Source organism: Orycteropus afer, unplaced genomic scaffold (genome assembly GCF_000298275.1).
Source record: "Orycteropus afer afer isolate SDZICR_OR568_19922 unplaced genomic scaffold, OryAfe1.0 scaffold00123, whole genome shotgun sequence".
In the NCBI taxonomy this organism is placed as follows: Eukaryota; Metazoa; Chordata; class Mammalia; order Tubulidentata; family Orycteropodidae; genus Orycteropus; species Orycteropus afer.
Window position 1 is genome coordinate 6,355,911 of NW_006921710.1, and position 22,203 is coordinate 6,378,113.

Genomic DNA, 22,203 nt, shown 5'->3' on the forward strand with positions numbered 1-22,203 from the left:
TAAAGATTACAGCCTTGGAAACCCCGTGGGGCAGTTCTACTCTGTCCTATAGTCACTATGAGTCAGAATCGACTCCATGACAATGGGTTTGGTTGGGTTTTGAAGCTTTCCTGTAAGTTCTTCCTCAAGTCCACCTGGAGTCTCTCCTGATTTCTAGAGAATCCGCTGGGTGGTGTTTGTGACGTGGGTAGGGATGTTCAGAGTGGAAGGAAGTGGGAGAGAGGGAGGTTTTGAAAAAGCCTGCAGTGGAGTCCCTGTAACTGCCTCTGATGCCCCGATACTCTCTCTGCACAACAATCTCCCCCACTCAGTGACATTCACAACCCCGTGTCACACTCACTGTCCAAATTCAGCTCAGGTGGTGGTGGCAGGGAAGGAGATGAGCTGGGAGACATGAAGCCCCGGGCCATTGCTTTCTGGCGGGGGGGTCTAGGGAAAATCCCTTAAAACTGACACAGCTTGGAGTTCCTCCTCTGTAAAGTGGGGGTGTAACGGTACCAATGTCATGGGGTAGATGGAGGGATTCAGAGCTGATAAGGTGAACGCCTAGGGCAGGGCCTGGTACAGAGGGTGAGCTCAGGCCCTGGAGGCTGGGGCCGATCCTGGTGCAGGGCCCCAAGACCTTAAAGCCCCTGCTCGATGAAATCATCCATTGCCTCTCACAGTGCCCACTCCCCCAATCCCCATAGCTGTAGGAAAAGACAGAGGAGCAACCCCTCTTAGGGTGGCCCCCTCCAACATCACAGCTTTCGCAGCCTGCCAGGTGTGGAGGGGTCTCCCTTGACCCCCAGCTTACACTAGGCTGGGAACTGGCCGGTAGCTGCAGGGCTGGGCCAACTGACCCTTCCTCCAACCCTCACACAAGGAGCCGCAATGCCCTTCCCACTGCTGGGTGGGCTCCTGTATAGACAGGCACTTACCTGCTCTGTTACGATGGCCTCTGGCCAGTGAGTGCTGGGAGGCATGGGTGGAGGGTGGTATAGGCCTCAAACCCCAGGACAACACCCTCCCTCCAGAGGTACTCAGGGCTCCAGCTTTCTCCTCCCTCTCTGGGCCACTGTTTTCTCAGTTGTGACCCAGGACAGTCGGCTCCTTCTCCCCTCTGGGTCCTACCAGAACATTCTGCTAAGATTCATCTTCTCAAGGTCTATCTCTGCAAGCCTCCTTCTGCTCAAGAATCTTCCATGATGCCCCATGGCCTTCAGAATAAAGTTCTCCCAGAGCAGGGCCAGAGTCTGTCTCTTCAGACTTAGTGTCCCCACCACGCGCCTGCTGGTCCCACAGAGAGCCAATCACTTCCTCCCTCAGTGTCTCTGCTCAGGTTAGTCTCCCTGCCTGGAATGCCCTCCCCCCTTCTCTTCCCCTAGACTTTCAAATTGTTGTTGTTGTTGTTATGTACCAGCGAGTCAGACCTGACTCATAGTGACCCCTCCTTGGGTTTCCGAGGCAGTCCAGCGAGTCAGACCCGACTGTTAGTGACCCCTCCTTGGGTTTCCAAGGCTGTATCACTAAGGAAGTGGATTGCCCCATCTTCCTTCTGAGGAGTGGCTGATGGATTTGAACCGCCAGCCTTCTGGTTAGCAGTCAAGTGCCTTAGGCACTATGCTACCAGAGCTCCCAGACTTTCAAAGGCCAGGCATAAATGCTACCTCCTCCAGGAAGCTCAGGCTTCCTCCTCGGAGCTTCCATGGGCTGACTCTGACACCATGCACCTAGCACATGTTGGGCACATAGTAAGTGCTCACTGTTTGTAGAGTGAACTTGACTCCCCATGGAGATCCAGACCAGCTGTTCTCTTCCTGGATTTGGAATTGTCTCCCAGACTCAGGGAACATGAGGCAGGGGGTGCTTGAGGCCCCATTCAGGGGCACTTCCTATGTGCCAGGCCCAGGGCTGAACACTGTACTGCCTCTACCCTTGGGAATCTCATAACAGCCTGGTAAGGAAGACACTGTTGAGCTGCTTTGCAGACAGGGTGACTGAGGGTTGAAAGGACGTGGTCAAGGTCTTATTGTTCAGAGCAAGCACAGCAGGGTTGTGAACCCAGGGTCATCTGACTTCAGAAAAGCCACTAAAGGTCTGTCACCCTTCCATTTGGGGCTGTCCTTTGTCCCATGTCCTTTCCACCCATGCAGGGGCAGACACAAACTGAGTGAGTGAGTCCCCTACCTTGAGTGAGTCCCCTGCCTTCTCTGGGCCTGGATGTCCTGGTCCCAATGGCCTAGCTGAGCCAACTTGGGAGTGTGCCTTCTCCATTGTGGGCCTCAGCTCCCCTGCCTGTGAAACCAGGGAACAGGAACCCAGTATCATGGTTATATGAGCCAGCTTTGGAGCTCAATAAACACAGGTTTGAATCCCAATGCCACCACCTTCATGGGTCAATGATCTCACCTCATCAGGCCTCTGTTTTGTCATCTGCAAAATGGAAATTCTGAGTTTGGAATGTGAGTCCCACATGAACTGTTTCAGCCAGGGCCAGCCCTGGCCCCTGGAGGACCCCTTGGTGGGCTACTAGGGTAATTGTTTTCATCTGGGCCTGGTGGTTGCCAGATGCTCACGGGAGCACGCACGCACACGCGCACACACATACACACACATACACACCCTGACAGCCCGGAGAGTATGGGATGGGAGGGTGGAGTGGGTGGGGAGACAAGCTTGGAGCTTGGGCCCTTCCACCCCTGCTGTCCCCCCCAGGGCCCCCCACCCAGCGACAAAGCCAGTGGCACTTCCTCTAACCGCCTGGCAGGCGGCCTGGTCCAGCCCCTTTTCTAAGGAAGCGCATTTCCTGCCTCCCCAGCCGGGCTGGATGAGCCCAGAGCTCCCTGCCACAGACCGTCAGACCCCAGCCTCCATCCGTGTCCACGGACTGCCTCTGCTGCTGTCCACAGGAGCCAGCGCCTCCTCCCCGTTCGTCATCGGCCAGCTGGCTGCGGACCCCCAGCCCAGACCTGCGTCCCTGTGCCCACTTCTCCTGACCCCTCGGCCGCCCCTGCAGAAGGCTGGAGCAGGGACGTCGTCACTCCGGCCACCTGCTCCCTTCGGGTCCCCACGCGAGCCCACGCCAGCCCCCGCGCCCACCCGCAGCCCTGCCCCTGGACACCGGATAAGGCCCAGCGCACAGACCTCCAGGTGGACAGCATGGACCGCAGCTCACTCCCCCTGGTCGTTGCCTTCCTGCTGGCCATCAGCTCCACAAGTAGGTGTCCAGGACCCGGGGGTGGGAGACAAGGCCCAGAGAGGGCAGGGCTTGACCCCTTCACAGGGCCCAGGCCTCCCTGTGGCCAGAGCTCACCTGATGCCTTGCCTGGGAGGGCTGGGGGCTCTGGACATCCAGAGCTGGATACTGAAGGGTGACCAATATCCAGGTTTGCTGGCACTGAGGGAGTTCATGTACTTTTCAGTGCTAAAAAGTCAGGGCAAACTGGGACGAATGGGTCACCTTAACCACAGCCTCTCGCCTCTGCCCTCTCAGCTGTGTCCAGTTTCTCTCCAAGAAACCCAGGTTGCAGACCTGTGTACTACCCTCCCTGCTGTGTGGCCCCAGGAGAGTGCCCTGTTCTCTCTGGGCCTTGAGTTTTTCATCGGAGGAATGTGGGGGAAGGAGCCATGTGCCCTCAGGGCCTCATGTTTAGAGTGTAGGCTCTGGAGTCAGACTCTGACTCTTCCTGGGTGTGTGATCTTAGGAAACTGCCTTCATGCCTCTGAACCCCGGACCCCTCATCTGCAAAGTTAGGATGGTAATAAACTCCCCCCTTCAGGCCGTGGTGATGGGCGGTGGTGATGAGGTAATGCTTGTAGTGTGCTTGTTAAGAGAACTCTGGCATAGAGAACACTTTTGAACAGGCCTGCAAAGCACCCTCCCTCCCAGCTTCTATCCCTTTTTCTCTGTTTCCCAAGTGAATGACTGTGTAGGTCACATGAAGTGGATAAGGGTGTCAGCCCAGGTTAGGGGACCTGTGGGGGCTCCTCAGCCTGGGGGCTTTTCCAGGTAGTCTGAAACTCTGACCAGGGAAAGAGGAGAGGGGATCTCTCAGCACCACATGTGCTACCACTCACTGGGCGCCTCTGCTGTGTGCTGCCCCTGAACCACTTAACGCCCCAGGACCTCGCTGTGGACACCGTTTCACCCACCCAGTGAGACCAGGATCTGGAGTAGGAGGAGGGGAGGAGGGAGCCACTTGCCTGGAGAGGAGAGTGAAAATGGGAATAGTAGCAGTAATGGCCACCCACCCCTCAACTCACCCTCTCCAGAGCATTTTAAAGTGCCTAATCCTTGGTCTCTTTAAACCTCTTACCGATGCTCTATTGATAAAAGAGAAACCGAGTCTCAGAGAGGTTAAGTGACTTGGCACGGATTTGCCCCCAGATGTGTGGCACCCCAGAAAATTTGCTTCTAACCACATGTGATATGGCAACACTTCCTTCCTGAGATGCTCACAATCACCCTGCAAGATGGCGGCCATTATCATCCCCATTGAACAGGAAAGGAAATGGAAGCTCTGACCTACCTAAGTTCACACAGGACAGAGCCCTACCTGGGCACTAAGATGAGTCTCCAGGTGCACTCTGCCTTTCTTCCCCCTGCATCTTATCTATTTCTAGTTAGATAACACTCTCTTCCTCTTGATCTTTGGAGAAAGATCCATGCAGACGTTTGGGGTTTAGTTTTATAAGATAGTAAGCAGTATGGTATGCTGGTAACTAACAACCAGCTTGCTAAGGAAGCCTTTTTTTTGTAGCATTTGTCCATTTCCATGGTGTAAATACTCCCACATGGCTGGTTTCAAGCTACCAACTCACTAACTAGGAGCTCTGGTGGCGTAGTGCCTAACGCATTTGACTGCTAGCCAGAAGGCTGTTGGTTCAAACCCACCAGCCACTCCTCTGAAAGAAGATTGGACAATCTACTTCCATAGTGATATCGCCTTGGAAACCCAAAGAGGGGTCGCTATGAGTCAGATTCGACTTGACGGCAGTGAGTTAACTGCTAACTTAGAGCTGAGAAGAGACAGGCAGCAGCACATCATAATAGTGTTACGGCCAGATACAACAGACGCAAACAACCTTAGAGCTCAGAGGATAGTAAAATAATTAGAAAGTGATGAGTTTTTATATTTATTAGTTTTGTTTTTAATTCCCCAAATCAAACCCATTGAGTCGATTCTGACTCATAGTGACTCCTAAAGTGTTTCCAAGGCTGTAAGTCTTTATGGAAACAGATTGTCTCATCTTCCTCCCGTGGAGCAGTTGGTGGGTTTGAACCACCAACCTTCTGGTTAGCAGCCAAATGTCTTACCAACTGCACCACCAGGGCTCCTTTTCTTTTATTTTAATATAACTTACTTAATTCTAAGTTCATATAATTTAATTAATACTGGCTTGTTTAACAACTGGTTCAAAAAACTTCCTGAAGATGTATCGACTGCTCTTGCGAGCAGGTACGAGCTGGTTCCGGCACACCACTGACTGTAGGCCTCAAGGACCTTACAAGTTATCCAGCTCATTTACAGCCTGGGAAACCAAGACCCGGGAGGGCAGATGAGCGCATGAGTCAAGGTCTGGAAGCCAGATCTCCAGGCGGGGTGTGACAGTGGGAATAAGGCAGGCATCCTCATTCAGGCTGGAGAAGGTGGAAACAGGCTCCAAAAACGGGTCCAAAAACAGTGCCAGCCTTTTGTGGGCACAACATGGCAGCATCTCCCAAAGTCATAACTGTGAGAAATTCTTTGCCCCATCAACTCGGCTTCCAGGAGGCAGCCCTATGGAGATACTTGCCCAGCTGTGTAAAGATGCGTAGTCCATAGGTATCTGAAGCAAAAAGTAATAACTGAAATCACCTAAATGTCTACCAGCAGGGCACCCATTAAATTATTATGCAGCAATACACCATGCAGAAGTTACCAAGAAAGAGGCAGAGCTGTGTGTATACTGTTGTGGACAGATATCTGGGACACACCGTTTCCAAACAACACTGATTCCATTTCTGTGATAATAAAATGGCAATGATGCACAGTATGAATAGAGAAAATTCCAGAAGGATGTGTACCCACTGTTATTGGTCTCCAGGCAGGAGTTTCTTTAGGGACTTTCACGTTTTAATGTTTAGAACACGCTTTTCTGTCACGTTGGAATTTAGTTTTTATTTTTCTTAAGAACAAGCATATACAGACACACTTCAGGTTTTTTTTGCATTTCGAAGATATTGTATGTTTACAAATTGAAGGTTTGTGGGAACCCTCATTGAGCAAGTCTGTCGGTACCATTGTTCCAACAGCATGTGCTCACTTTGGGCCTCTATGTCATACTTTGATAATTCTCACAATATTTCAAACTTTTTCAAATGCTATTGCACATTTAATTGTATAAACACAGCTTTTATATGCACTGGGAAACCGAAGAACTCGTGTGACTTGCTTTATTGCAATATTAGCTTTATTGCGGTGGTCTGGAGCAGAACCTGCAATATGTCCAAAGTATGTCTGCAGATTTTTTTTTTTTAAGCACTTTAAGCATAGATTTGCCTCAGCCCATCCCTCAAAGAAATCTAAACCAAACCAAATCCACTGCTGTCAAGTCGGTTCCAACTCATAGTGACCCCACCGGACAGAGTAGAGCTGCCCCAGAGGTTTTCCAAGGCTGTAAATCTTTGCAGAAGCAGACTGCCACATCTTTCTCCCATGGAGTAGCTGGTGGGTTTGAATGACTGATCTTTTGATTAACAGCTAAGCTGCTTTAACCACTGCACCATCAGGGCTCAAGGCAAAAAGGAAAAATTATCCCTCAGACTCCCTTCTTAATACTGACACAATTAGCATGTTTCTGTTTAGCTTTTTCAGGTAATTTTAATCCAGTTGGATGAACATTTGGGGATCCTGGGTGCCCTTCTCTGTTCTAGAAGTTTCCACATTGTCATGTGGACTCCGTAACTGTCTTGTGTGGTTCTGGGATAACCTTTCCCTCAAGTGTGCCATTGTTTGCCTGATGAATCCCCTATTGCTAAATATTAGGTTGTTTCCCCTTTTGTCCTGATTATAAATACCACCGTGGGGCATGTTTTTGGTACATGCACCTTTCTCATATTTTGTATTCTTTCCTTTGGATAGAGTCCCAGAAGTGGGAGTGCTGGGTGTCATGGCCCATTTTGGGTGGCTGGGAGGAAGAGTATTCCCACGTGTTAATGATTATTCACCTGATGATGGGCCAGAGGTGCGGCTTGGGCCCCTGTGCTTCCAGCCACCTGTGTGGGGGTCTGGGGCTCACTGCAGAGGGGCTAGTGATGCAGGTCAGTGACCAGATAGATCCATCTCCAAAGGCTGCATGCAGTGCAGCTATCCATTTGCCAAGAGGAAAAAGAGGTTGGAGCAGGAGCTGTGCGAGCCAGGAAAGGGTGGGTCCCTGGGGACAGTGGGGACATGAGCATTGAGAGATCTTCATCTCAGCCAGATAGATGGCGCCACTAAGGCTCAGAGGGAGAAACGTGCTAATGGTCACTGGTGGGTCAGGGCCGGAGCCACTGAGGACAGCCTGATCCCTTTGCTTGGGGACCTGAGGTAGCAAGAGGGAAGAAACCACCTCTCCAGGGTCCTTAGTGCACCTGAAACCATGCTGGCATTTTGTCTCTCTTCCCAGTTCACAGATGAAGAAGTGGAGGCTTGGGGCAAGTGGTGGGTTCAGATCTGTACCCAAAGCTAGCTTCTTTTCCCTGCACCAAGCTTTGGTGACCTGGCCTATGGAGACTTGGACTGCTGATTTGTTCTGGGGCCCCACCCAAGCTCCAGCGCAGACTTTGGGGAATCAGCCTTGGAGGCTGAAGAGAAGTCTTCTCCAGGGCCCGAGCTTACTTTATACTTGTGTGTGGCAGGGGTGGAGAAGAATGTAACCACTAGCATTCATTCAGTGCTTATTCAATATGCCAGACACCACTCTAGACATGATCTATGTACTATCAGATTGAACCCTCACAAAATCCCTGTGTGGTAGACAGTCCTGGGGCACAGGGAGGTGAAGGAATTTGCCGAGTCAACACAGCCCAGAAATGAGCAGCAAGCCTTAGCCTTAGGCCTAACCACTGTAACTTACTGCCTCACCAGGGATGACAGGAGCCTCCCTGTTGTTTCATCTTCCCATCCCAGGCAATCAGCCCCTTCCCCTGCCCCTAGAGTGGCCCTTCCACCTATAGCACCACCTCTGGGACTCTGCCCCTATCCTCAATAGCCCCATCAATGCCTTGCCCTCTCTTCCTCCCCAGACGGAACCTCAGAACTTCAGACTCCCAGTAGAACTTGGAGCATGTCCTCTCCATCCCTCTCTAGCTCTTCAAGTACCCATGCAGAAACTGAGACCCCGATTGGTGAAGGGGCTTAACACAGGTCATCCAGCTAGTTAGAGGTAGACCTGATAAGTCATTTCCACTCATGCCTGCTCTGTGCTCTGGGTTGGGCCCTGGGGATTCAGGGTGGTCTGGACTCTGTCTGTCCTGAACAAGTCTACATCTACATGGAGAGGCAGACACACAGACAAATGAAAACAAACCATCTGGGCATGTGCAGTTCTAAAGGGACATCCAGGCACCAATGCCCCTGAAAGGGGAGGGATAGGTCCTAATGGGTGGATTTTCACGACAGAGTTTTGAAGGATGAATAGAAATGGGCTAAGTGGTCGAATAAAGGAAGATGATCAATCTGGGAAAGGACATGGCAGGAGCAGGGAGCAAGGTGTGTCTGGGGGAAATGCCCGGTATCTTCCCACTGATAGGATACGAAGATAAATGTGGCAGCAGTTGCCAGGTCCTGAATAATCCCCACAGGTCAGCAGCTGGCTTAGCACTTGTGTGTATTTGTTATCAATTTACTGACACTCACCAACTAGATGAGGCAGGTGTTGTGATTATCATCATCGCCATTTTGTAGATAATAACACTGAGGCATGGAAAGGAAGCTGAGAGTTTGCAGAATATGGATCTGAACTTCTGCCATGTCAGTCACCGAAGCCTGCACTTTTAAACACCGTTTTAGGTTGTGGGGGGTGGACTTGACCCTGCAGGTATTGGGGTGCCACGAGGGAGGCCAGAGCAGAGGAGTGCTGAGGCCTCATTGGTGTTGAGACTCAGGGGGAACAGCTGGACTGGAAACTGGGAAATCTGTGAGGCTATAATTGGATCCTGAAAATGGCAAATGTTGGCAGGTAGCTGAAGAAAATGAGACAGACAGCCTTTCCAGCAGAAAAGACCTTTGTCAAAAGGCATATGCCCTAGTATAAAATAATAATCACAGCTACTGTGTACAGAGCACTTACTGGGTGCTGGTTACTTTACACGAGTCACCTCATCAAACTGATACACAGCTTGTAAGCACTTACTGGGTACCAGGCACTTTATATGGGTTACTTCATCAAACTGACACACAGCTTGTGAAGTGGCTGCTAGGTTCTGGAGCTGGAACATCTGGGTTCAAATTCAAACCCTGACACAGTAGCTGAGTAACCTTAGGCAAACCTCCCTGACATTGGGTTTTCTTGTGTGTAAAATGGGCATATAATAATATTACCCACCTCAGAGGGCTGCTGTGAGGGTCAAACGAATAAATTCATGGGAAGCCTTTAAGCAGTAGTACCTGGCTCCCAGGAAGCGTGATGGAAATATTTGTTGTGTCATTTCTGTTTTGCAAATGGGGAAACCAAGGCTAGTTAGGCAATTGCCCAAGGTGACCAGCGCTTCAGAGGCAGAGCAGAGCTGGGATTTGACTCAGATCATCTGCTTCTGAAGCTGCTTTTCTTGACCATGACCCTGTGTGCCCTCCCAAGATGCTGGGGATGGTCATTTGGAAATCTCCAGAGGTAGCTGTGTGCTTACGGGGACCATGGATAGCAAAGAGGAGGAGAAGGCCAGTGATGGGGAGGTGACTCCGGGGTCTCTCACTGGAGCCCTGGGCTACTCAGGCCCCCAGTGGCACCCCCTCTGACCAGTCCCTGGAGGCCCTGGCGTTTCCCTTGGTGCCGGAGGATTGTTTTCAGCTCTGTCTGGGCCCGCCTCCGGCTCCGGGAGACAGGCCCGGGCGTCACACTCCCTCCTGTCTCCCCATTCTCGTCTGTGGGGTGGAGGCGGCCAGGATTCAGAAAAGGCCCCAAAATAAATGGACCTCTTATCTGATCTCCCAGCCTGGCCCGTTATCTGATCATTACATAATGGCCAGGCTTGCAGCAGGCCTCTCCCGCTGACGGCATGGAGGAGGTGGCCCCAGGCTGCCCCGGCAATCCGGGAGGAACTGGGGTTCCTGGAAGTCTGGGGAGGGGGCAGGGAAGTTTTGAAGGGAAGGAGGAAGGCCCTGTGCTAATCTGCAGGGCAATCCTGAATCGTGAGGGAAGAAGTGGGTGCAAGTTGTGGTCAGTCATGTGCACTGTGACTTTGGCCTCAGTCTCTCCATTTGTACCAAAGAAGGTTGGACTAGGTAACAGCCAAGGAGTCTGTGCTCACTAATAGGGAAAGGGAGAGAGTGGGTGCTCTGAGTGGGTTGGAGGGCTGACCAGTGGGAGAGAAAGTCAGCGCTTGGGTTTACTGGGGTGAATGAATCAGTGACCTAGAGACATCAGTGACCTCCCTCCCATAGGCCCCTCACCTGGAGCCTGCCTCTTCCCAACACGTCATCTCCATCTGAGACAGATGGTAATACTTCTACAATGACTGATTTATAGATTCAATATCCATAATAATAATTAATAATTATATTTGAAAAACCAACTGTCGTTGAGTTGATTCAAACTCATACTGACCCCAGGTGTGTCAGCATATGGGTATGAAGACCCACAGAGTTTTCAATGGCTGATTTTTCAGAAGCAGATTGCCAGGACTTTCTTTCAGGTACCTCTAGATTTGGATTTTCAACCTTTCATTTAGCAGCCAAGCATGTTAACCATTTGCATTACCCAGGGACCTAATTATAACATGACATGACATGACATAACATAACATAACACATAATAACTATTGTTATTTTAATAAGATTTGCCATGGGCCCTATCTTGTGGAATCCTCCCAATAACCTGTGAGGTGGATTCTATTCTTATTTTTACGGATGAAGCAACTGAAGCCCAAAGTGGTAAAATTTGTCACCAAAGCCATATAACTAATGAATGTTGAGCCTGAGATTCAAACCCAGGTCTGCCTGGTCCCAGAGATCTCACCTTAAATAAAAATAAAAATAGAAAAAGTTTATTGTGGTAAAATATATATAACAAAACAGTTGCCACTTTGACCCTTTTCATGTGTATAACTCAGTGACATTCATTACGTTCTCCACGTTGTGTAATCATTGCCACTATCTGTTCCAAATTTTTCCGTCACCCAGGGATCTTACTTTGAACCACAATGCCATATTGCCCTGGCACTCTGGAGTCCCTGGCACACTCAGGACGGGGCCCAGGCAGGGGGTTTATAAGGTCTAGGCCTCCACGGTGGTATAGCGTCCTTGACCTAATCGTGATCTTCCAAGATGGAGCTGGTGGGTGGTGTTGCTGTGGTGTGGGGCAGCCATCTTAGGTCTTTCTCTGACCTCCGCAAGGGCTTGAGTCCAACAAGGCTATGGAAAGGTGGGGAAGAAGCCTGGGTTAGGCAGAAGAAAGTTTCAGGGTTTGGAAGAAGCCTCCTGCCCCCTCCTCTGAGTTGGCGTCAGCTGGACGTGAGGCCAGTCCCTCCCCACCCATCTTTGATCTCCAAGAAAACAGGAAGTGAGCGAGACAAGATGGAGACACACACTTCCAAACAGTCTCCCCTTCTCTGTCCTCCTTTGCTCCTCCGGAGGCACCCCCACCTCCCCACAGCACATTCCTTAGGACGAGGTGTAGGGGCCTCATTTCCTCTTCCTCTTTTGTAGGGTCGGGGTGAAATTCCATTCCCTTCTCTGCGGACTTGTTTCCGGGCGCCCGGTGGCAGGCTCTGTGGCCTACTCTGGCAGCTTCCCTTCTAACCTCGGCTGTCCTTTTGGCTCACCCCGTCCCTCGGGGCCTGGAAACTCACAACCCTCTTCAGACTAGAGGGCCATTCTTCCTTGAGGCACAAGGAAGTCTTCTTCCAGAGCTGAGCTCCCTTTAAAGGGAACTAGACTCAGAGGTGTAACAAACAGAAATATCTGATGCCCAGTTAAATTTGAATTTCAGATAAACAATGAATATTTTCAGTATAAGTATGTCCTAAATAGTGCACGAGACAGACTAGATAAATACTAAACAAGTATTTATTGTCTATCTGAAACTCAAATTTAACTAGGCAAACTGTATTTTATCTGGCAACCCTATAGCTGTGTGACCTTGGGCAAGTACCTTTTTCTCTCTGAGCCCCAGTTTCTTCATCTGTGGAAAGGATCTAACAGGTAATCCCTGATTTACAGCTTGTTCAAGTTACATGTAATTTAGGACTCTGTTTTGTCAGCAGTACAGCATTTCAGCATGTAATTTGCTGATGTTATCATTCTCAGATGTTCACTCACAGAAGTTTAAATGTGCTCTTTTCAGCCCCCAAAAATCAGGTTTTTAAGGATACTGACAATAAAAGACAACAATAATGAAAACTAAAAGAACAAAGAGGTATTTGGACTTACATCAGAACTAACTTATAAAAGAGTCATTGGAACGGAACCCTGTTGTAAGTTGGGGACCATTGTTAAATAGAACTGCCCCATAGGCTGAAATCTTCATGGGAGCAGACTGCCACATCTTTCTCCTGTGGAGCGGCTTGTGGATTCCGATCACTGACCTTTATGTTGGCAGCCAGTGCTTAATCACTGCACCACCAGGGCTCCTTAGTCATGAGTTACCTGAAACTCTGCCTCATAGGGTAGCTGTGAAGATGCAACAAAGGCCTTAGCCCGTGCCTTGCACTCAGTGGTGTTCAGTGAGAACAGTTGTCACCACCATACTCTTACCCGGCCCTCCTGCCACTGTGCTTCTCCAACAGGTCTTGCGGAAACAGTCCATTGTGACCTACAGCCTGTGGACCCTGAGAGGGGCGAGGTGACATACACCACGAGCCAGGTCTCAAAAGGCTGCGTGGCTCAGATCCCCAACACTACCCTTGAAGTTCGAGTCCTCTTCCTGGAGTTTCCACGGGTGAGTGCCCCATGGCAGGGTCGGGTGGGTCCCCAAGGAAAGCTCCAAGGCCAATGGAATGAAGAGGACCTTCCCTGTGGCTGTCCCTGGAGCAGTGGACATCTCATAGGGCCTATAGGGGATGGCATTTCTGGAGGCAAGGTCTGGGATCAGAACAATATTTTGGGATGCCACTACAAGACCTGGGTGGGAAGGGCTGGATTTGGCTGGCAACCGGGTGGAGTGTGGAGAAGAGCCAGGTGGGTTGCAGAGTGCACCAGGTGAGCCACTACTGACAGGTGAGTTGCTGCTTATGCACCTCTGATGGTGGAGAGAGCACTGCTTCCCAACAGATACAGTCCACAGCAGACCAGCTGAGGCTTAGAGAGGGTGCTTCTCTCAACTGAGCCAAATCATCCTCCCTGGAATGCCATTGAGTCCCTGTAACCCTGCAAGATAGCCTTTCCGACCTGAAGACAGCAACGCCGGCCTCAGAGACTACTCTCCCCTAGGTGAACCTTCTCAAGGTCCACCATCAGTTTGTCTAAGCCCTTTTTAATAATAACACATTGACTGAGCTCATGTAATGTACTAGGTACTGTGGTAGGCCTATTATGTTCTAGGAATCAAGTCTGACACATACTAAGCCTCTCAAGGGCCACCTGGCAGTGTCTGTTCTCTCTGCTTTTCAGAGGAGGAAACAGGTTGGTCTAGAGAGGCGAAGTAACATGCCAAGGCCAGAATTCATGTCAGATCCCTGGGGACTCTAGAGGCAGACTGTCACCTGACTGGGCAGAGAATCTGTGTTCACAAGAGGTCTGGCTTCCTGCGCTGGAGGCCACACCTGGCTGATGTGGCCTTAGGTCCCAATAGCAACTTCATGATGTTGGCTTAGGGTCGCTTTGTGGCTAACCTGCCTTCAAAACTGTTAAACTGCCCTGCGTTTGTGCAATGATAAGAAGGTGCCCAGACCCCCAATAGGTGGCCTTGCTCCCCACCGCCCTGCCTACCATGAGGACTGTGGGACTTGATAATCCCTGAATCACAGATAGCGCCAAACACATGTTTGGTGGTTTTCATGGGCATTATAATTTTTTTTCAAAGTTAGTAATGATATGAAAAATAAGATTTCCTTCTGTAAATACAGTTTTTCATTCTGATGTTCAGGTCCCTGTGTCTTCTATGGGTGACTGGGATCTCCCCACACAAAGTTGGGCCAGGCTCAGAGATAGGGATGGTCTCTGCCCCCAGTCAGCACCTAGGTCTATGAGGGACAGTAGTGTAGACAGCCAGGATCCAGGTGATTGGTGCATCTGGGGGAGCACAGGGCACCCCAGCTGCTCTGAGATTAGGCAGGGCTTCCCAGAGCAAGCAACACCTGGAAGGATTGTCAGAAGCTCACCACCAAGAGAAGGGGCCATGACAAAGAGAAGAGGGCACAGTTTCTGCAGAGGCAGAGGAAGTGGGTCTCAGTGGGAATCAGCACATGGCTCTCTGCGGCAGGAGCCTGCAGCTCCCCACGGGAAGATGGGAAAGGTCCCCCGGCACCACTGTAAGGAGTTCGGTCTTTATCCTGGGAGCAATGGCAGTGTTGGAGGGCTTTAGGCAGGCTCATGATGGGGTGCCAGCATTTATTTATTTATTTTTAATAATTTCTTTTATTGTTGTTGGGAATATACACAGTAAACACATATCAATTCAACATTTCTACATATTCAATTCAGTCATTTTGATTACATTCTTTGAGTTGTGCAACCATTCTCACCTTCCTTTTCTGAATTGTTCTTCCCCCATATACATAAACTCTTTGTCTCTAAGGTTCCTATCTGATCTTTCAAGTTGCTGTTGTCAATTTGATCCCATATACACACTTCTTTAAGAGAGTACAATGCTTAAGGAAGGCATTCTTTACTAATCAAGCTAAACTATCGTTTGACTTAAAGAAGACATCAGGAGATATTTTTGATTTAAGGTTTAACAATTATCTCGGGGCAATAGTTTCAGGGGTTTATCCAGCTTCAGTGGTCCAGAAAGTCTGGATTCCATGAAAATTTTAAACTCTGTTCTGCATTTTCCCCCTTTTGATCAGGATTCTTATACAGAAGGGTGCCACATATTCGACATTGCTGTAATTCATGTCAGATTCCATGACATGGCCTGTGGGACTGACTGCCCTTTCTCTGTATCCTCAGCCCTCCTAGGGCTCATGACCTCAGAATCTTGGTGTCACCCTCTGCCTTTTCCAGAGAGCTCAGTCTACAGAACATCCAACTTCTAAGTTAAGGAGCCAGACTTCGAGTTACAGGACTTCCAGGGACATTTGTTTGAGGAAGTGGTGGAGAGAGCTGGGATTCAAGAAATGCAGCGTCCAGTCCCTATCTGTCACTGGGGGTGTCCACATAACATCTGCTCCTTCTCACTCTCTTAAGAGACTCAGGCACTCTTGGGTGTGGGGACTTACCTGGGAATTATGGAGTATCCAAATCTGGCCCATCAGCTGGCATACACTAAAGAGATGTTTGTTGGATCTATGAACACATGAATGAGTGATTGAATGCACTGCTACGTAACCTTAGTGAGGGGAGAAAGGCTAAGAACATGGGCTCTGGACAGTGGCTTTGGTTTGCGTTTTGTTTCTACCACTGATGGGCTGCATTACCTTGAGCAATCACCTCGCTCACTGAGCCTTGGTTTTCATGTTGGGAAAATGGGGATGGTAACAGGATCTGCCTCCTGGAGACTTGTAGTGAGACTCCAATGAGATAGTGCAGGCAGCTACCAAGAGCCCAGAATGGTTGTCGTTCAGTATATGGTAGCTGAAGTTGTTTTTACCTCTCCTCTCTTGGGTCCATTTCTTACCTATCAATCCCCTCATTTTGTAGGCACAATACACTTTACAAAGCATCTTCACATTGGTCGACTAATGGCTACTAGATGAGGTAGGGGCCATGAAGCCATTTTCAGAAGGGCCAACTGAGGCTCAGCTTGGGGCAGTGACAGCCGGATGAAAGGTTGTGTAAAATGGAGCGAGGCTTCCTCCCAGGACGCCCCTGGGCTCCTTGACCCAAGGGATTTGAGGTCATGCAGGGGTGGACGGGAAAGCCATTTCTTGGCTGCCAGGATTTGAAGAAGGCGGCCACAGGTCAGGAGGGATTTGGGCTGGAAGTTGAGCCAGCCACGCCCCTACACTGCCCCCACTGCCAGGCCCTGCTTCTTGCCTCCAGGCCTTTGCCCATGCAGTGCCCCCTGCCTGCGATGCCCTTTATCCCCTCTGTATGCAGTTGGACACCGGGAGCCTTTCCTAATGCCCCCTTCCCTTCACACTCAGTGCTCAACCCCCTAGTGCCCCCAGTTGCTGGTTCCATCGCCAGCCTGTGTTAGGTGCTAAGGATACAGAGAAAGGGCAGCCCCACAGGCCCTGCCTTGAACCACCCACAGGCCAGTGCGGAGGCAGATGTGGCAGTGTGGCAGCCACCCACAGGTCAGTGCTGAGCAGCCCTGGTGTGGCGCGATGGAACCAGCAACTGAGGGCACTAGGGGGTTGAGCACTGAGTGTGAAGGGAAGGGGGCATTAGGAAAGGCTCCGGGTGTCCAACTGCATACAGAGGGGATAAAGGGCATCGCAGGCAGGGGGCACTGCATGGGCAAAGGCCTGGAGACAAGTAGCAGGGGCTGGCAGTGGGGGCAGTGTGGGGGCGTGGCTGGCTCAACTCCCAGCCCAAATCCCTCCTGACCTGTGGCCGCCTTCTTCAAACCCTGGCAGCCAAGAAACGGCTTTCCCGTCCACCCCTGCGTGACCTCAAATCCTCCAATTTCCTGTGGGTGGGTGGCAGATGAGCTGTGGCTGCCAAGAACCTCGGGCAAGAGAGGTTCGGTGTTATGTGTGTGTGTTGGGGAGGTTTGCAGACAGACAGGGCCACCAGGCAGGGGCTCTATCTCACTGGGTCCCTGAAGGGCAGGCCGGAGCCTGGATTCCGGGAGGGGGCTCAGGGTCACATCCTGACCCGCAGAGACAGGAAACCAGCCAGTGTCTCAGCGATTCCCGTCAAGCCGCCGACTGCTCTGATCTTCCGCCTCCCAACAGACCTACAGGCGGGCAGGCTGGAGCAGAGCTGGGGCAACCGCTGATTCAGCCTGGTCATGGGGAAATTCTGGGGAGCCCGGGGACACCCCACCCAGCCCCAAGCAGACAGAGCCCGCCAGGCCCTGGCACTGACTCACGGCTTGTTGGAGGGGCACGCAAGGCTGCTTAGGCAAGCACAGTGGTTGGGAGGGGCCCCAGCTCCTGAATCTACGTACTCCAGAGGCTGTGAGGGGCTGTGGGAAGCAGTGCATTCCTCAGACCTGGGCAAGGGGCCCCTGCTTCCAGCTCCGCAGTTATGGTGTCTCTCTGGCCCTCTTCTAACTGTATCCTTTCCCCTGGGTAAGGAATCTATGAGATGTATCAACCTGGAGCCTACATCCATCCCTCCCCTTCTAGACCATGCTCTGGGCACCAAAACCAAAACAACCTCATTGCTGTGGAGTGGATCCTGACTCATGGGGACGCCATGTGGTACAGAATAGAACTGCTCCATAGGGTTTACTTGTCTGTAATCTTTACATAAGCAGATTGCCAGGCCTTTCTTTCATGGCATCACTGGGTAGGTTTAAAACATCAACTTTTAGGTTAGTCAAACCAAAACACCAACTCACTGCCGTCAAGTCGGATCTGACCCCTCCTTGGGTTTCCGAGGCAATATCTCTACAGAAGTAGATTGCCCCAATCTTCCTCCCAAGGAGTGGCTAGTGGGTTTGAACCACCAGCCTTCTGGTTAGCAGTCAAATGTAGTCAAGTATAAACCACTTGCATAATCCAGGGACTGCTTTGGGTACCAAGACCTCAGAATTCCTACCCAAATGGCACTGTGCCTTCTCCCAGGACTGCATGGGGCTCTTTCTGTCCCTCCTCTAGAGTGGGCTGCACTGCTGGTGGGAGCCTCTTTAGGCCGAGATGCTCAAAGGCTATTTGGGGGTTAGTATGGCCAAATCTGTCCTGGAAGAAGTGTAGCCGGAATGCTCCTTGGAAGCAAGAATGGCCAGGCTTTGTCTCACCTACTTTGGCCATTGTTCTGGTTCCCTAATGCCGCTCTGACAGGAATATACCACCAATGGGACGGCTTTAACAAACAGGAGTTTATTCTTACAATTTTTGGAGACTAGAAGTCCGAGTTCCAAGTGCCAGGCTCTAGGGGCTGTGTGAAAGCCCCTCAACCTTAGGCTTCAGCTCTGCCTCTTGCTCCCAGCCCGCTGAAGCTAGAGGCATCCCTTCACTCAGGTAGCTACTGGCTGCCGAGGCTAACAAACCCAAGGTCGACAAATAAAATGGCACAGCCCTGAAGTTACCAAACAACACTGCAGGTCATTAATTCAAGTCCACTGAAATTCCCAAGATCGGCAGAGCATGGCAGGCTGCTGAACAACGACATGGCTACATGCAGGGTTCAAGCGTGCCATAAGTTAGAGATAATTCCCAAAGCTCCTTCTTACATACGGAAAGCAGACCACATACCTAAAGCAGCTACTCAGCTGCTTATGGTAGATCCCACCTTGGAGTTGATTGCCAGTCTCATCATAGGGAATAACTACCACACACAACCTTAATTACCACAGTCATGTTGTCAGAAGGGACCATTCCCTGGAGAAGGATATCATGCTTGGTAAAGTAGAGGGCCAACGAAAAAGGGAAGGCCCTCGATGAGATAGACTGACACAGTGGCTGCAACAATGGGCTCCGGTATAACAGGCATTGTGAGGCTGGCACAGGACCAGGCAGTGTTTCGTTCTGTGGTGCATAGGGTTGCTATGAGTCAGAGCCAACTTGATGGCAGGCACCTAACAACAACATGGCAGAGCTTGGTTATATGGGCTGAGCTGTCCACATGCATACATGCAAAGGTCCTTGCTGTGCAGTCAGAATCAGTGCAAGAGAAGGAGGCAGGCTGAGACCCAGACTCTGCCATTTGTATTCTTGCCCCAGGCCTTAGGGACACAGAGTGGTGGTTCAACAGTCTGGGCAGGGATTTTACGTCTCACACTCACTGCTGTATCCCCAGTGTCCAGGAACCAATGTTTGATGGAAGGTCAGATGGATGGATGGATGGATGAATAGTGGAAGGAAGGAAGGAAGGGTGGGAAGGAGGGAGAGAGGGAGAAAGGCATGTACGTGCATATAAGCATTTGCTGATTGGCCATCTCCCAGGGATTTGTGGTGGTACTTGCTGTTCATCTCTGTTATCTGGAGGTGTTAGTCTTGTTCTCTGCCAAGCTCCCAGAAGACACAGTTATGCCTTCTCCTGGCCCCTTTAGGGACATAGAAGCCCCAAGCTGGGCCCAGTGGTGGCCTCTCAGATGGGCAAATGAGTTCAGGAGTGACTTGACTACCAGAGGGGCTGTTGGGACCAGAGACCCTCAGGTGGGAACAGCAGCTTGTCTTTCCTGGGGGTTCTGGGAGCTTAGCCTGTGGCCAACTGGCTGGAGACCAGAAGTCTCTGATGTCAATTACTGGGATCCCTAGGAGGTAGGACTGGGCACAGAGGCCCCATAATTCTGCAACATCACTGAGCCTAAGTCCTCCCTGCACAGAATGACGCCCAGAGAGCCTCAGTGGGCATGTTCTTGTTCAAATCCAAGCTAGCTGCTGCCCAACTCTAACACCAGCCCTCCCCACCTCCCAAGCCATGGCACTTTTCTGGATGAGTGGGCATGGAGAGAGTGAGAGGGAGAGAAAGCCAAGTTCCTACCACATAATTAGGTGGGCACGGGACAACCTGCATTTTGGGCGGAATCTCACTGAGTCTTCACAACTCTTTGAAGTTAAGTGTATTGCTCAGCCTAGTGCCAGATTACCCAACAAGCAAGGTAAGCATGGGCTTACTTGTGCTTATTTACTAATCTGTAGGGAACACTTTCACATTTTTTTACCACATCAAAAATTCTGCTTCAAGGTATGGCTGGCATCTGTCTCTCTCCCAACCTCACAGCACCTTCCTACAGAATCTAAGCCTCTTTTCAAATTTACAATCTCTGACAGGGATGGAGTTCCCAGTAAGCAAGTAAGCACAGACTTACCTGTGCTTACATACTCATCTGTAGTGAACAGTTTCACGTTTTTTTCACCACTGTTCACTACAGATTAGTAGGAAGCACAAGTAAGCTCGTGTTTACCTTGCTGCTGGGTCCTCCAGTGCTGGCTCAGTCCATTTCCCAGAGCAGGAGACCGAGGCCCAGGGAGGGGAGGTGGCTGCCCAGTCACAGGGTGCGTGGTTGAGCTTGGATCTGATTTCAGGTCAGTCTGGCTTTCACCCCCTTCCCCTGCCAGCCTGCCAGCCTGTAGCATCTGAGTCAGTCGGGGTGGGCAGAGGGACGGCGGGCTGGCCGGCTCCGCTTTGGCTCTGAGGGTGGGGGCTGCAGGCAGCCCCGAGGCTCTACTACTAGAAGAATTGCTGGAAGCGACTTTCTATAAGTGGCTACAAGTGTTCAGGGCCTCCTCACTGAAATCCCCCCTTCCCGCCACTGACCGACTGCTCAGCCAACAATGGCATTTGTGGAACAGTGGCCCAAAAATAGAAACTCGGTCTCCCGCCCACCCACCTGGGAAGGGGACCAGGGCAGGCCCAGGCTGGCCGGGCTGGGGTCAAGGGGCTGGCTGGTCAACCCGCCTGCCGTCCCTCTGCTGAGCTCCTAGAATTCCCAGGATTTCATTCAGAAGACTGGAAGCTTGGGGCTGGGGGGCAAGGTAGGCCCCTTTCCCTTTGGGTCCCAGGCCCAGCAGGAAGAAGGAAGTAAGTGTGCGTGTGAGTGACCGTGTCAGTGAGTCAGGGCCATGGGGATGGAAGTGTTTGCTGTGGAAACCCTGAGTGTTATTTTTCTGGTAACTAGCTGGCTTTGGGCTAGCCCCCAGAGCTCAGAGAGCCCAGTTTTCCAGCCTCCCTGAGTTCTCAAGCTGCTCACTTGCTGTGTGTCCCTGGCCAGTAACTACCCCTCCCCCAACCTCTAACTCCACAGGGAGACTTGGTGACACCTGGGTGTTGGGTTTGGTTTTTGAGCCCTGAGGGAAGAGCCGGGAGCTAAGATGATGACAGATGTCCCAAAGTCTAATCTCCCCATCCCTCCACTCTGCTCCAAAGGCCCTGACCTTGCTCCTGCCTCTTCACTCTTCTTTGCTAGAGCCCCACTTGGCATTGGTTCCAGATCACCCTCATTTCATAGATGAGGAACTGAAGTGCAGAGGGCTGGGAACTCTTGCAGGGCAACAGTAGGACTGAAACAGTTGCAGGGACCATGCCTCTCAACTCAGAGCCTATGTTCTCAGCTGCTCTCTCCGGCTCCAACAGCCCTCTTGGCCCATGGGTCTCCACCAAGGGGCAGAGGACAGATTTCCTTGTCCACTGTGGCCTAGGGGATGTCCTGGCTACCATCCGGCAGCCCATAGGGGCTGTCACTTTATTGAATATGACCTTCACAGCTCACTCCTGCTCCATTTGGGGACAAATTGATTGAGTCCAACAGAGATAAAGCGAGGGGTCAGACGTGGGTCTGGGAGAGAGGTGGGTATTGACAGGACAGACGTGGTACATTCAAGCTGCCCAGAGGCTCACAGGTTGGTTACAGGCTAAACTCTGGTACAAAGGTGTCACGCACCAGGGTCCTTTGCTACGCACCAGTGGTTCCCTTGGCAGGTTCCCTCTCTGAGCCTCAATTTCTGCGTCTGTAAAATGAGAGAATAATTGTTCCTGCTTTAGTGAGATAACCCATGCAATCTGCTCAGCACGGGGTCAGTCATGGATTAAGTGGATCCATGTGAAGTTATTAATATTTGATTTGTTTGTTTGTTTTGCAGCTTTATTGAGATAAAATCCACCCATTTAAAGTATACAGTTGAGTGTTTTGTACTAGATTCGGAGTTGTGAAAGCATATCTGATTGTTTTTGACTTGCAAAAACAGCCCTTTCATATGGTCAAGCTAACAGAACAAGCACAGTAAGGGTAAGGAGGCTGGGTGGGTCTGTTCTCAAAGATCCTGGCAGATTGTCTGTGGTTGGGCCTTTCAGACAATGTGGAGGTGGGTCTCAGTTTCTTCCA

At 51.0% G+C, this 22,203-nt stretch overlaps 1 protein-coding gene across 1 annotated transcript in view; it reads left to right on the forward strand.

Moving 5' to 3' along the window:
- Nucleotides 1–3,141: 3,141 nt before the first annotated feature.
- Nucleotides 3,142–22,203, forward strand: part of ENG (endoglin) — a 38,072-nt gene continuing 19,010 nt past the window's right edge. Inside the window, exons 1-2 of the mRNA XM_007944300.1 lie at nt 3,142–3,199; nt 12,950–13,101. Of these exons, the coding sequence (XP_007942491.1) occupies nt 3,142–3,199; nt 12,950–13,101 (210 nt within the window). The remainder of the gene's footprint in view (nt 3,200–12,949; nt 13,102–22,203) is intronic.